Below are 15,715 nucleotides of genomic sequence, written 5' to 3' on the forward strand. Positions count from 1 at the left end.
TTGTTTTACAAAAAAAAAAATGTTTTCGTGATAGGTACATAAGTTTTTCAGAGCTTAGATTTGTTAATATGTTGCAAGTAAAATTAACTAAAATAATATCACAACATCACAGATAAAAATAAAATATTAAAACCCTGGATTAATCTGGAGTACATACAAACAAACCTCCTAATTTTATCACTACATAATTTAAATATAAAGAAAGTAACGATAACATCATGATGACGTATTATTTGGCAGTTTTTTTTTCCTTTTTAATTTAAGCACAATATTAACGTTTGTTTTCGAATGTAATTTCTTAATTTATTTTGCCAATTATCTTAAGTATAAAACACTTCATCTTAAGACGAATTTTTTCACATTAGGAATTTATTATTATAATTAGTATATTTTATAGTAAATTCAAAAATGTGCCCCAAAAGATATTTAATATAAATATTGCTCTTCGAGAGATACATCCTTGAGGCGTTTTAAACATCATTCCCCTTGGTCAAACCTATTGGTTGGCGCTGTCGTTTTTAGTGTGGTGGCCATTTTGGTATATACCAAGGTAAACTCTATAAAATCTTTAAACATTATAAAACCAAGCAAGGCATAATTAATTAATTGTGTTGTTTATCTCATTAATAAAAATCTTGACCTATTTTATGTTTCTTAAAAATTCAAAAGTTGCGGATGTAAAGAAATAACTCGACGCCTAACCTATATATAATATGTCATATTATTATTATTGATGACTTTTTAATTGGCATGAATACCAAACACAAGATTTCCAATTAAAATATTTGAACTAGTTTATAAAGAAATTCCATTAAAGATTAGGTAAGTTTGAAATCAGAAGTAGCACTTAAGAAAATTTAATTACCCATTCATATTTAGTACAAATTTTGACAAAATTATTTATGCCAATCACAATACTGTTATTGTTTCCTTTATATCTGTATGATCATATTATTATATACTGTATAATAATTGTATTTTTTGGAACGAATGAGATTTTATAACGCATGCTTACCTATATTCCATTTAGGTAGTTTAATAATCACAGAGTGTTGGTGACTCTGTTAGACTGATAAGCGACAATAAATCATAACTAGGCATTTACTGGTGGTAGGACCTCTTGTGAGTCCGCACGGGTAGGTACCACCGCCCTGCCTATTTCTGCCGTGAAGCACTAACAGCCTGGCCACGGGACATTCGCCGATACGAATATTCGCGCGGTGCGAACGGCGAAGCGTCTAGCGACTAAAATAAGCGCATAGAAATGTACCTAACAAGCCACGCGCACCGGCGACCGGCGAAGCGACCGGCGAAATGTACCGAGCGAATCGCGCGATGCGGCGGGCGAGCAAAACAAATGCATGAATACGGACGGCGCGAGCCACGGAGTCGAGCGGTAGTCGCGGCGAATAGTACAGTGATTAAATGAGTTTAGTTGTTTTCGCCGCGAAAAATTAACGCCGAAATTTTTATATTTTTTATTTATTTTTTATTTTATATTTTTAAAGTCGTCGTGGCCTAACGGACGTCCGGTGCAATCGTGTTGTTCGCGATGCACCGGTGTTCGAATATCAGGCGGGTACCAATTTTTGTAATGAAATACGTACTCGACAAATGTTCACGATTGATTTCCACGGTGAAGGAATAACATCGTGTAATAAAAATGAAATCCTCAAAATTATAATTTGCGTAATTACTGGTGGTAAGACCTCTTGTGAGTCCACACGGGTGGGTACTACCACCCTGCCTATTTCTGCCGTGAAGTAGTAATGCGTTTCGGTTTGAAGGGTGAGGCAGCCATTATAACTATACTTGAGACCTTAGAACTTATATCTCAAGGTGGGTGGCGCATTTACGTTGTGGATGTCTATGGGCTCCAGTAACCACTTAACACAAGGTGGGCTGTGAGCTCGTCCACCCATCTAAGCAATAAAAAAAATTTAGCTGAAATACTAGCTAGACCAGCTATTTGGAAGTCTAGCCACCCAAAGTATTTCTCGTACTTCTTGTGTAATTCTCCATCTATAGGTATACTCCGATTCTTATTCAAATCATGTACTTCACAATCTTTTCCAAATAATAGGTCCTGAACCAAAAAACTATTAATTTGTAAGCAATATCGAGATAATTTCGATATAGACATTTCGCTGTCGGACTTCCTTACTAGTCGCGGCGGCGAACGTGAGTACCCGTGGCCTGCAAACGGTGCTGCGCGAATGGTCGCCTCGTCCACCGCTTCGCTGTTCGCACCGCCGATCCTCGTGGCCAGGCCGTAATGCGTTTCGGTTTGAAGGGTGGGGCAGCCGTTGTAACTATACTTGAGACCTTAGAACTTATATCTCAAGGTGGGTGACGTATTTACGTTGTAGATGTCTATGAACTCCAGTAACCACTTAACACCAAGTGGGCTGTGAGCTCGTCCACACATCTAAGCAATAAAAAAAAAATGACATTAGAAAATATCCTTAGCGGCCTGAAGCAGTGTGACCAGATCGTTCTTCTCCTCTTGCGGTCAGGACGAGGCGGGCGCGGTTTGTTGGGAAAGCTCCGCCTTGACGCGCCGCGCTATGTGCGAACGCGTGTGCTTACGAAGGTGATCCTTCCGGTAGAAACCTTTCGAGATAATCGATCAACTTTATTCTCTAATTATATGTAGATTAGCTAAGAACGTACAAGATTTATAATCTACAAAGAGAATGTTAATTCCTTCCATAGGACAAGAGTAAAAGTCACAACTGCTATCACTATAGGTACAAGCGGTAAAAAATGCAGGATGGAACACTTTTTTCCTTTTTCCCTACCTATGCTAATAGCCTTGAGAGGGTATTTCAGCTTCTCCTTGACGTGTAGGTGAGCTTACGGAGCTCTAACCGAGAGTGTTGCTAACACTGGCCCTAGCAACAGCAGTGTTTCGCAGAATCTACCACCGGATCGGAAACGCGATCCACTGTAAAGATCTGGCGAGAATCTCAGTGGGCTGTGTCTATGGGTTAATTCACTCTTCGAGCCCTTAATATTGAGTGTACTATCTAAGGTCAGGATTTTTTACTTGTGGTCAGGATGCCTATGATGAATCATTTTCATCATTAGCGCCGTTTAGGCTTCCAGTAAAACATCCCCACATTTTCTACAGAAGAGATTTCCTAACCACAGATTACTCTTAGTGACTCCGTTTTTTTTTTACTTCTGAAACACTGACCTTTTCCACATTCGTTACAAATGTGTCTCTTTTCTCCGGAATGTATAACAAAGTGCAGTGTGAGCTGTTCCTTTCTTTTGAAGGCTTTGAGACAAACGGAGCAGACGTGAGGTCGCTCCGGGTTATGGGATTGTTTATGTCTCGTTAAATGATCTTTCCGTTTCAATGCCGCATTACAAATGTCACAAATAAACCTGTAGAAATGAATAAACGATTTGCGTTATATAAAGCAATGCAAAATAATTTACTTTTTTTTTATGAGTTAATGGTTTTTGCGATTTTCACGAATCACTGTAATTTATTTGAAATGTTAGAGACATTGTTTATAGAATGAAGACAGTCTAATTTTAATGTGAGTTCTAAAATTTATAGCAAGATATACTCCAATAATGAAGCAATTTTGAAGTAAGTAATCACTACATAGTAATAAAACAAAGTCGGTTTCTCTGTCCATATGTATGCTTAAATCTTTAAAACTATGCAACGGATTTTGATGCGGTTTTAATAGATAAAGTAATTCAAGAGGAAGGTTTATATGTATAATAACATCCCTTAAATAGTGGTGAAATCAATAATAAATTACAGTTTCCGAAGCGAGGCGAGGGCAGGTCGCTAGTATTATACCTACTATAATAGTAGTAGTGATATGTATACCTTCTCTCTAAAGTGTGTCCCACTAGATGCTGCTCCAACAGACCACGTTCAGGGTACGCCATGTGGCACTCCGGGCAGCAGTATAACGTGCTCCCATCTAAAAAGCAATTCATTCTAATAACTCAAGGCACAACCACGAAATAATTTAATGTCTTCATTTATTCAATTTGAACATTAAAAGCGTTAAAATCCCGCGTTCTATCCTTTCGTAAAAATTTATTTTCTTGATCGAATGATGATTAAGTCTTGATGAATATAAAATTTGATTTTAATAATAATAATAATAAATTTTTATTTCAGAATTAAATTCCATATTATTATGAAGTGTTAGTAATACAAAATCTTGAAGCGTTAGTAATACAAAATCTTTCTTAAAAAAAGTAGTTCATTTTATTTATTTTACATTTATTTATTTATTTTATCCACTTCTTAAAATTTAGCCTCGAAAGAAAATACATTTTGTCAAAATATATACAAATTTTAATTATGTGTTTTTATATGCTCGAGTTTTGTTCATCTAAGCAATGACTAATTATAGATTTTTCTAAAAAAATTTGAATATCATATAAATCATTAACAATACCTAAAGCGGTAGTGAGTCTTATCTCTCCGGGTTTCGGGCGCGGCTTCTTCTCTTTCTGTATTTTTTTCTTCTTCTTCCTTCTTCCGAGAGGAACACTTATATCAGAGTTTATATTAGGGGATTGATTCACGATGGTCGCTGTTTGCACTACGACACTGTTCACGGCGGATGGAGACACCTAAAAATTAACAATATATTATCATAATTAAATTTAGCTTTAAAATATATAAGAACTAGTTTTTAAATTATCGTCGCAAGTAACAGGTATTTTGTATTTACTGACCCCGCAAATACTAAGCACTGTTGAGACAGTTTTATTTGCAGATTAATTGCAGATTTAGCGGAAAAAGTTACCACTTAACGGTCAACCAATGCGAATACTTGAGTCGACTATTATCAAAGCCGGCAATGTGACTTTTGGACAAATAATGGTAAATCAGAAAAACGAATTATTGACTTTGTATTCCATTGGCAGTCACAAAACTCTTCTGAACGACATCTTAGATAAATAACAGGTTAAGTATTAACCTTTATTTAATGCAGGTTTTGAACCGTATTCTTTGAAGAAGACGATTATATTCAAATCAATCTGTATTGACATATCAATAACATTTTTTTGTCCAAATGCACAGATTGCCACCTTTGATAATAGACGACTCACTTATACTTATAATATATCCTACCTACTATAATATGTACTATACAAAACAATGCAAATTCGATTCATGTTTCATGTTTGATTTACGTCATTCCCCTTGTGGTGAATTCGAGCGTGTTCTAACGAACTTCTGTCATAAGTACTGATGGTATAAACATTGATAGTCATGGACTCAAATAATCTGGCCATTTCTACCCGAAAAATCAAAGCTTTCATTTTGAAAGGTAGGATAGCCAATGTACCAGCTATCAGCCGCGGTACCAGCTATGTAGGTATATATGGGCGCAAACGCCACTGTTGGCAATAATTAACATAATAATATATAGTTTAGTTTATTATATGTTAATATTTATTTATTATTAGCAACAAAACTGTTATTCTACCATATTTAATAATTAGCAGACACTGTTTTGATGTGAAAATGTTCAGAATATGTTTAATGTTTATATTATTGTTTAAAAACACAAATGACTGTATAAATGATTAAATATGAATAAAGCATAAATATTAATAATAATTTATATTATAATTAACAGTACTAATAATTTAATTAAGTATTGTAATTGTTATGCAATGATGTTGTTGGCGCCATCTATTATTAGGCTGGATAATAACAATGTTAGTTAATATTGCTTAAAAGTAATTCATGTACAGTAAATTAAATGTGAGTCATGTAAAATCACTAAAATATGTATTTTGAATATTAAGCTATGTTTTGTGAATTGTTTCGCAGTAATTACATTTGTTTGTATAAAAGAAGTTGTAGTTGCTATAACCATCACAAAATGGCTAATTGTGTAAGTGGCTTTTTGTTGTAAACAAGTAATGTTAAAGTTTTATAGAATTGTATTGTATTTTCATTGTAAAAGAACTTATGTGTGTAAATCCTGGCTTAACGCCGACATATACCTACTCATATTTAGGTAATTTACATAACAACAATTCTGTGGTCACGGTTTTTGTATGCTGAATTAATTGATTTTTTTTATTGCTTAGATGGGTGGACGAGCTCACAGCCCACCTGTTGTTAAGTGGTTACTGGAGCCCATAGACATTTACAACGCAAATGCGCCACCCACCTTGAGATACAAGTTCCAAGGTCTCAGTATAGCTACAACGGCTGTCCTACCCTTCAAACCGAAACGCATTACTGGTTCACGGCAGAAATAGGCAGGGCGGTGGTACCCACCCACGAAGACACACAAGAGGTCCTACCACCAGTAATTACGCAAATTATAATTTTGCGGGTTTGATTTTTATTACATGATGTTTTTAGCGGTCAAGAAAACGATTTCTTAAGATACTCACACAAGTTATAGGCGTTGGATTCAGTGTACTAGGATTCACAGCTGTCACGACAGTAGGATGATCATCCCTTTTATTATCTGTCACGGGAGTTGAATATTTCAGCAAATGATGCAGGGGCAGCGGTAGCGCTGACAGATAGTCCGCCACGCCGCTGCCGAGGGTCTGCCATGTTGATGCATCGGTTACGTCTCCAATGCCTGAGTAACATTATTTTTAAATTACTTCACGCTTTATCTTGGCATGCGGATAACGCTTGGAAGTACGCAAAGTAATTGATTTGTTTACTAGGATTCTGCCCCGTGACAAACCCAAAACGTGAGGTCATGTACCGGCGATACGCTTCCCGGTATAAAATTTTCTGGAAACGAGCAAGCAGCTTAAAAACGTCACTCGTCATACTACCTCTGTTTCCAGTTACTAAGACTGCAGTTGACGTGCATTCAAATTAGTATATCTGTTCTATTAATTAAGCTATTAGTATGCAATTTTGATGTTATAACGTCTTATATGACGTACTATGAACGTACAAAAAAGTATCACGTTCCGCCTGAGCATAAGCGTGCAAGCGAGAACGTGAAATAAGCAATAGAGAGGCACGATCGGCCCAAGCGTTGACTTGTAACACATTTATCTCTCTTCTCGGGTGACGTCAGATTTAGCAGTTCTACTACTGGCGTTATCACGTAAAACCATCGTCCGTAAGCCGATTTTACAGAAAGTCAATATTTTTTTAAAATAGATTCTCTTGTAATTTAGATAAAAAAAATCAATAAAACAAATTGAGGCCGTCAGCGCAAAAGTGGCCTAAGCTTACCATAGTTAGTATGGAGGCAATTAGGTTTGAATTTTCATGATTTTGAATTTCAATAGGCAAAAAAATAATGCTTACAAAGCTATCTGTTATCTATGGGTGAAACTATGGATAGGCCGGTTTTGCATCAAAATTTATTATACATATTTTAAATAAATTCCAATATACGTCATATACCTAGTCAGGTCATAAATTCTGTCACATGTTTAATGTAAAATAATTGAAACAAGTTTATTCATTATGTAACCATTCATATACCAAAATGAACTTAACAAAACATAGATTCTTATGACACTAAAGTTTATTCAAAATGACCTCCGTGATTTTGAATACAGGCCTTCAATCTGCGCGGCCAGTCGTCTTTCGCAGCACGAACGAGGTCCATGTCAATATCGGCGGCTGCCTTAATCAAGGATGTCTTGAATGACTCCAAATTGGGATGAGGCTTTGAGCACGCCTTTTCCTCCAAGTGTTGCCATATCTTGTAATCTAACGGATTCAAATCTGGACTGGAGGAGGGCCAGTCTTCGTGCCGGATGAAGTCGATTTCACGCGCCGCCAGCCAGTCTTGTGTGCTCTTCGCTCTATGAGCTGGCGCCGAATCTTGTTGGAATACCCAGTGCCTGTTATTGAACATGGTATGAGAAACAGGTTCCACAAGGTTCGTCAGGACTGTATTTTGATACACAACTGCATTCGTTTTTTCACCTTTCTGACAAAAATGTACCTCTGTTAAGCCCCAATAAGAAACTCTCAACCATACCATGAGCGAGGATGGAAAATGACCTCGTTGGACACGCGGAATACGGTTGCTCGCTTCTTCACTACTGTGTGCGTACACCTTATCATTTTGTTTGTTCTAGCTCTCTTCTACGGTAAAAATTTTTTCATCCGAAAAAAGAATTTCCCGATATTTTTTTCCCGCGTACCGCTTCAACAAAGCGCGGTATCTCTTCAGTCTCAGGTCCATTAGACGAGCATTCAAACGATGTCCTGTTTTTCTTCGATATGCCCGAAGCCCTAAGTCTTCATTTAACACCCTTTTCACCGTGGTTCTGCTTAACCCCATCTGAAGGGTCAACAGTTTCTGCTTACGTTTGGGATTTCTTTGAATTCGCGCCTTCACAGCTTTTATCACTGCTGGAGTCCTAACAGACCGAGGGAGACCACTTCTTGACCTGTCATCTACACTAGAGTCTCCATTGTATCGTTTGATGGTACGATAAACGAATCTTTTGGTTATATTCAAATTTTTCAGTATGTTAAAAATTTGAATTGGCGCGTAACCGCAACGATGCAACGCAATAACTGCAACACGGTCTTCTTTAAGCGTCCACTCCATATTTAAAAATGAGTGAAAATTCTAAAAGTATACATTTTTATTTTCATGAACAATTCGAAATTCGAATTCAATAAACTTTTTTGTGGCCAGCATTCTAAAAGAAAAGTTTTTACTGTGTGACAATACTTATGACCTGACTAGTTATAAGCATGAATATAAAAATTTGTGGGTTAGGCCACTTTTGTGCTGATGGCCTCAATTGTTACCATGGAAAAAGGCACAGATTATAAATCTACGTAAATCTTACTAATGTATTCAGCTGGGACTGCGGTCGTATTGCGGTCTGATCGACCTTCCTGTTTGATAGCGCGCGCCAAAGCCGCAGCTTCTTTGGGCTCGTGGAGAACCACCAACAACTGCTGCGTGCCTTGTTGTAGCGGTTGGGTTACTGTTGGGCAATACAAAGAAAATTTCCAAGCAAAAATATCGTTTCATCATGCAATTATCCAAAAAAGACCTATAAATAACAGAATTATGTTTGCAATACAAATAAAACCGGTTTGAAGGGTGGGGCAGCCGTTGTAACTGTACTGAGACCTTAGGTGGGTGGCGCATTTACGTTGTAGATGTCTATGGGCTCCAGTAACCGCTTAACACCGGGTGGGCTGTGAGCTCGTCTACCTATCTAAGCAATAAAAAAAAAAAACCTTCAAGCAAAAAATATTCTTTCATCGTTCAATTTTATCAGAAAAAGGCCTGATAGATTAGAATAGGAGAATTTTCTTGGCAATACAAATAAAATTTCCAAGCAAAAATATCGTTCCTCATACAATTAACCGAAGAAGACCTAATAGATATTTATTCAGACGGAATACAATTGCAATTCATTTTGGTAAGTTAATATTTTAAAGCTCTAGTATACAAAGCCAAGAAACATGGATTAGTTAATAGACCGCACTATTTCAATGACGTATAAGTTATGTTTCATTACTTGAATACATAATAAATGAATACGAAAGATTTACAGAGCGCTAGTGTTCTTACTCTCTAATTATTATCTGTATTTTAATAGGTGAAGCAGAAACTTTGTATCCCTTTTTACGAAAATTGCGCGGACGGAGGAGTATGAAATTTTCCATACTTATAGAGAATACAGAGAAGAAGTGCACAATGCTAATATTTTTTTTAAATAATGCATAAACGATACATTAAATCAATAAAGAAAACATTACACACACTACATGCCATGTATTTAACGCACACACGCATACTATTTATTGTCAAACTTTTGTTCTTGACGTCTGTTTTCAAATTGAGACTTGGCGAAATTTGTGATTATAGAAGTATAAAATACAATCGTAATAGTGTACAAACTTACAATTCCAATTAATTATAGTCGAATTTCCACTACTGCGGGACCTTTAGTACGCATTAAAATAATCACTTTCGAATTTGCATGTTGAATATTTGTATTTTAGATTTGGGAACGGTTTTTCCCCTTGTATTCTTCCATCGTGATTGTTTTTATAACAACAATTTTGCCAGTCAGTCAGTGGCTTAGTTTATTGTTCGGGTGCTCTCACAACAAGTAGATACTTGAAATATTCGACACGGTAGACTGAAAGTAGTCTACGGGGGAACTTTTAAACAGTATTTTTATCGTTTCTTAACGCGACGAAAAGTGATTCCATCAAGCGACTGGTTTTTATTGGGTACATACACTATTTTTGCTCGAAATTTCTATACATGAAATATTCTTTGAAATTATTGTATTATAATTGACACGAGTCAAGGTGCCGAAAATGTTGTTCATTTACCGTTCGCTCTTAAACACTTGAGCCTTATGTTAAGCTTGATTAAAGAAATAATAAAAGCATTTGAATACAGCATGTATCCTAATAATACCAATGTCCATGACGAACAGAAGTCACAAAACAGAAGAATATAAAAATTTGTATCGATTATCAATAAAACCTGTCTCATTTTTATTTATTGCTTAGGTGGTGGTTACCGAAGCTTATAGACATCTACAACGTAAATGCCACCATCTACCTTGAGATAACAGTTTTAAGATCTTAGTTTTTACAGTAGGTACAACGGCTACCCCACCCTACAAATCGAAATGTATTACTGCTTCACGGCAGAAATAGGCAGTGTTGGTACCTACCCGTGCGGACTCACAAGACGTCCTACCACCAGTAATAAAATAATCAATTTGGTAATCTGTCATATTTTGTCAAGAAAGCACTTCACTATTTCTCAATGCTATTCAATACGATACATCATTGTCATTGTCAAAACAAAATCTGCTATGTGTGCACTTTTTGAGATTTTTACTTTTTAACCTTTTCGTATAGTTCACAGCCCTATCTATAAAAAAACTGTTATATGCCTATAGCTTTAATATTTAAGTATAGCTTTCATTTGATATAGTTCTTCAAAATTCACCTTCATATAAAATTTTATACGAATATGTTTACTGGTGGTAGGACCTCTTGTGAGTCCGCGCGGGTGGGTACCACCACCCTGCCTATTTCTGCCGTGAAGCAGTAATGCATTTCGGTTTGAAGGGTGGGGCAGCCGTCGTAACTATACTTGAGACCTTAGAACTTATATCTCAAGGTGGGTGGCGCATTTACGTCGTAAATGTCCATGGGCTCCAGTAACCATTTAACACCAGGTGGGCTGTGAGCTCGTCCACTCATCTAGCAATAAAAAAAAATAAAAAAATACTCGTTAGGTAACTCAAAATAGAGTTTTTGCATATAGCAGATTTTGGTTTGACAGCGACGATATCCTAATTACTTAGGTTCTATATATAAAACAAATTGTGAAACCTACTGTAGTATTCACCTTGATGCTGATGCATCATGGTGGCCATTAAATCGTGATGCAACTCTTCGCGGTATTCGCGTTTGTCCAGACGCTGTTCCTTCAACTGTTGAACCTCGGCTTGGACGTAACTAGTTTGGCCTCCATACGAGACGTTACCCAGATTTACGGAAGACGACGATGCTGTTATTGTCTGATATTTCACACCGGCGTTCACTGAAAAGAAAACATAATATATCCAATACGTTTTGTTATTTCGTAAACACTCTAATTACTATCAGAAAAATGGGCTTAGTAGCGTTCCTATGAATAAAATCTTAAATTATCGATATGAAATATTATGTTTATAATAATGACAATTTCAAGATCTATTAGAAATACAATTTTTTTTTATTGCTTAGATGTGTGGACGAGCTTACCGCCCACGTGGTGTTAAGTGGTTACTGGAGCCCATAGACATCTACAACGTAAATGCGCCACCCACCTTGAGATATAAGTTCTAAGATCTCAAGTATAGTAAAACAAAACATAATGAGGAGTAAATACCAGTATGTATTGGCGCGATTCCCGCTAAAGCGACAGAGACTGGCTGGGCATTGCTGACCACAACCACGCTTTCTGCCTGTCGGAACTTGACGCCGTCCACTGCTACGGTGTTGGTGTTCGGTGCCACGGCAAATTGCACTGAACCTCCAGAGCCCGAAGATTGAAAGCGCGTCTCCTGCAGCACTCCGCCCGAAGTACTCGCCCCTCCCTCGTATCCGAACTTTGCAGCGAACTGGTGGATATTTGGGATCGCCGAGGCGGGTGGTATGTGGCCCGTGAACGGAGCGAAGTTCATTTCGGCTTAATATATCTGGAATGATTGGAGACATTGCAACGTCAGAAGGCGGCGAGGGTTCAGACGCGAGTGGAGAATGCATTGCCCCATCGGACAGGTAGGTGCGAGCCGGAACGCAGCGAATTAAAGGGTGCGGCCCCTTGTAGGGCGATCACTCAACCCCCGCCATTCTGCCTCACCCCAGTCGTTTGTGGCGCTTTATTTTTACCGGCCCGCGCTCTCACACCATCATTCGTGAAGCGGGCAGCGTGACAGCGCGAGACCCAGAACACGACGAGCAATGATAATATTATCGACGAACTTACCTTTTCCTTCGCTAAATAGAGTTTTTCATGGCGTTTTATAGATTCGTTGTATGTGAAATAAGTGAAGTGAGTGTTAGCGGCGTGCGCGGACATGTTGCGCGAGGTGGTACGCGGCTGCGCACGGAGATACCTCACCCTGTACCGAGTGGGCTCGGGGGTGCTCATATATTCTCCTCCAACCATTCCCAGAAATCTTCAAGACCGAATTACGGCAACCGAAAGTATTTTATCGTCCAAACGTTCAATATTATATACGGATTAAGAAAAACAGTAAATTATTCGCCATATTTTCGTTGTTTCAGTTTAACAAGAATCAAGGTTTCTATAAACCAGCGTTATTACACATTACAGTGTTTTTATTACAGCAGAGTGCGTAAAGTTTTTCCTAAGAGATAACGATGTTGTATAATTTTATTAGTGGACTAGCCGCACTCGCCCGCTTCGCTGGGCATTTAAAATTAACATTATTATTTATTGTAATTATTATTACGCAGCCCAACACTAATATAAATATTAGACTATTCATTAAGTACATGTATTTTCTACATGGACACCAAGTTTCAAATCAATCGGATGCATGGTTCAGTAGTTATAACGGAATTTCCGTAAAAACCACTGTAGATTTATATATTAGTATAGATATAACCGATTAAATTACTATTAAGCCAAACTTATACAAAACTTAAACAAAATGTTAAGTCAATAAACAGTGAAAGTCTACTTTCAAAACATAAACATAAGCAACTTAATCTTAACTATGTCCACGACTGTACTGAAATATACATCCTCGGCCTTGTGTCAGTAACTATTTATAAATTATCGTTTGTTCTTTGATTACAATTATTAAAATTATTAACCTTAAAATTATCCATTCACATATAAGAATTGGTTATTAGTAGGTATATTTCTACCTTTTTCCTTTTTTTTTATTATGGCGCCTGTTGCTTGTTTACTAATCGGGTTTATTTTGATAATGGTCTTTGGGTGTAACAGCGATTATACGGTACAATTAAAATATTATTAACCTTATGTATAAGCTAGGACATTCATTAATTTTATTTTTATTTTATTTTATTTTATTAAGCTTCAGGAGGGTACCCATTCTGATTAATTGTATATCATATTTGGGTTTACATCGGTCTCAACAAATCTATAATTTGAAGGCTAAAATCGAAACAGCAATTATATTAATTGAGCACCTTGTGTTATTATACTCTGTGCAGATTCACATAGATTGACGCAAAAAGTGCCATAGCGGTCATAGTCAATAGTGCGCACCACTTTAAAAAGATAACTTCCGAAAAATATAAATTCTATTGTATCTATTAATTCATCATCTCATCATCATCATCATCATCATATCTATCATTAATTCTATAATGGTCTTAAGAATGATTTCGCGGCATCTATCAGCAAAATTTTACCGTAATAAAATAACAACTACGCTAAAATCATTTATATTAGGTAAGAACCCACGAAATTACAGAAAGTACTTTAGCAGTGCAGTATAAAGTAATTAAAAAAAAGAACTGTTAGCCAAGATATGCACCCACGGTGCCTTCTTGAAGAAGTGAGGTGTACTAAGAAATTCTTCATAAGCATTTTGTACTGTCTCTAGGTTATTGAGTTTTTTCAGTCAAGAACTTGTCTAAGGTTTGGAAAAAGAAATAGTTTGTCGACGCAAAGCCTAATCAGTACGGTGGATAACGAAAAACTTCCAACCCTACTAATCCTGGTATCTTAGAGTCCATCTGTTGTGCTGTATGAGGTTGAGCGTTGTCCTGTAGGAGTAACGGGATGGCTGGAGAATCGTGAGCTTTTTAACCATTATCTCCATTTCCTCACAGTACACATTTGCAGTAACGCTGGTACCCTTTATTTAGAAGCTTTTTTTTATTGCCTTTGTAGGCAGACGAGCATACGGCCCACCTGATGGTAAGTGGTCACCGTCGCTCATGCACGTCAGCAATGCCAGGGCAGGCAGAGCCAAGCCGCTGCCTACCATTAAGTACTCTACGCAAGCCTCGTTTCAAGACAGACATGTCATAGCGCTCGGAAAACACCGTGGAGGGGAGTTCATTCCAAAGCCGGATGGTACGTGGCAAAACAGTTCTTTGGAGACGCACTGTCGATTAACGCAACGGTTCCAGATAATATGGATAAACTCTGCTCCGATGGCGGGAGGCGCGATGATAAAAAGGAGGATGATAAAAAGCTGTGAGAAATTATGTGCCGGTGCACTAAGCCGCCAAACAGTGGCAATGATTTTTTTACAGGTAAGTTTTAGAACATGGCCTGAATACTAAACCAAGGTAGCCTAGATACTAAAACATGATGGCTGCTAATGATTACAAAAATAATCCATTTTTCACCGCAAGTGATAATGCAGTTCAAGATCCCTTCGTACCTTTATCTCTTAAGGAACGCAAGGCATACCTTGGAGTTCGTTCAATTCATACAGCACACACTTCTCTTTTTTTTCCCTAGCTAATTTTTTTTATTGCTTAGATGGATGGACGAGCTCACAGCCCACCTGGTGTTAAGTGGTTACTGGAGCTCATAGACAACGTAAATATGCCACCCACCTTGAGATATAAGTTCAAAGGTCTCAAGTATAATTACAACAGCTGCCCCACCCTTTAAACCGAAACGCATTACTGCTTTACGCCAGAAATAGGCGGGGTGGTGGTACCTACCCGCGCGGAGTCACAAGAGGTCCTGCCACCAGTAAGAATTTGACGCAATGGACTAATATTGTTATGATGCTAACGTTGAAAACTGCTGCTAACTCAATGACCATCATTAGCTTCCATTATTATCTTTAATTCGTGGTTGTTGATTTTAGTTTATGTCGTTAGAGTTGAAACCAATAAAAGTCGTGAGTTTGTTTAGTGTACACTCCGTACACGTCATTAATGTTGAGTCGTTTCTGCGGCATTGCTACCGCGACGGAACCTTTCAAGGCTTCGTCAAACAGAACGCGTACTTAGCGCGCGTCAGAGCGCTAAGCTGACGGCGCGCTATGACGCTGAGATGTGTTGTACTACTATGCTAACATACCGTCAAACAGAGCCCCAGCGCTGTAAGTACCTACGCAACGCTCTGTCGCGGCGTTAGGACGCTTTGACGTCAGGCGTTGTAATTTTTTACAAATTTTATTTTAGCGTTCGAGTGAATGTGTATTACTATATTATTATACTGGATAATGCCCGAAAAAATGATAGAAATAGTTAGAAAATATC

General features: G+C 37.6%; 2 protein-coding genes across 3 annotated transcripts in view; one reads left to right on the plus strand and one right to left on the minus strand.

Annotated features, from left to right (window-relative positions):
• Positions 1 to 1,466: 1,466 nt before the first annotated feature.
• On the minus strand, positions 1,467 to 12,604 carry LOC114253340 (uncharacterized). Of its 2 annotated transcripts, XM_028188181.2 has the most exons (9): positions 12,474 to 12,604; positions 11,874 to 12,183; positions 11,337 to 11,543; positions 8,803 to 8,943; positions 6,403 to 6,599; positions 4,437 to 4,614; positions 3,854 to 3,950; positions 3,200 to 3,393; positions 2,364 to 2,613 (listed from the first exon to the last, which is right to left on the minus strand). In XM_028188181.2, exons 2-9 carry the CDS (start codon positions 12,166 to 12,168, stop codon positions 2,513 to 2,515), a joined length of 1,410 nt encoding a protein of 469 aa, XP_028043982.2. In that variant the 5' UTR covers positions 12,169 to 12,183; positions 12,474 to 12,604; the 3' UTR covers positions 2,364 to 2,512. The 2 variants fall into 2 exon arrangements, with proteins under 2 accessions (XP_089590427.1, XP_028043982.2); XM_089734301.1 differs by lacking the exon at positions 12,474 to 12,604 and having other exon boundaries at positions 1,467 to 2,613; positions 11,874 to 12,271.
• The window catches only part of LOC114253256 (uncharacterized), a 29,309-nt gene continuing 25,730 nt past the window's right edge, over positions 12,137 to 15,715 (plus strand). The window contains exon 1 of the mRNA XM_089734303.1: positions 12,137 to 12,265. Coding sequence (XP_089590429.1) covers positions 12,245 to 12,265 — 21 coding nt within the window. The 5' untranslated portion in view covers positions 12,137 to 12,244. The remainder of the gene's footprint in view (positions 12,266 to 15,715) is intronic.

Source organism: Bombyx mandarina, chromosome 17, assembly GCF_030267445.1.
Source record: "Bombyx mandarina strain Sakado chromosome 17, ASM3026744v2".
NCBI classification, from domain to species: Eukaryota; Metazoa; Arthropoda; class Insecta; order Lepidoptera; family Bombycidae; genus Bombyx; species Bombyx mandarina.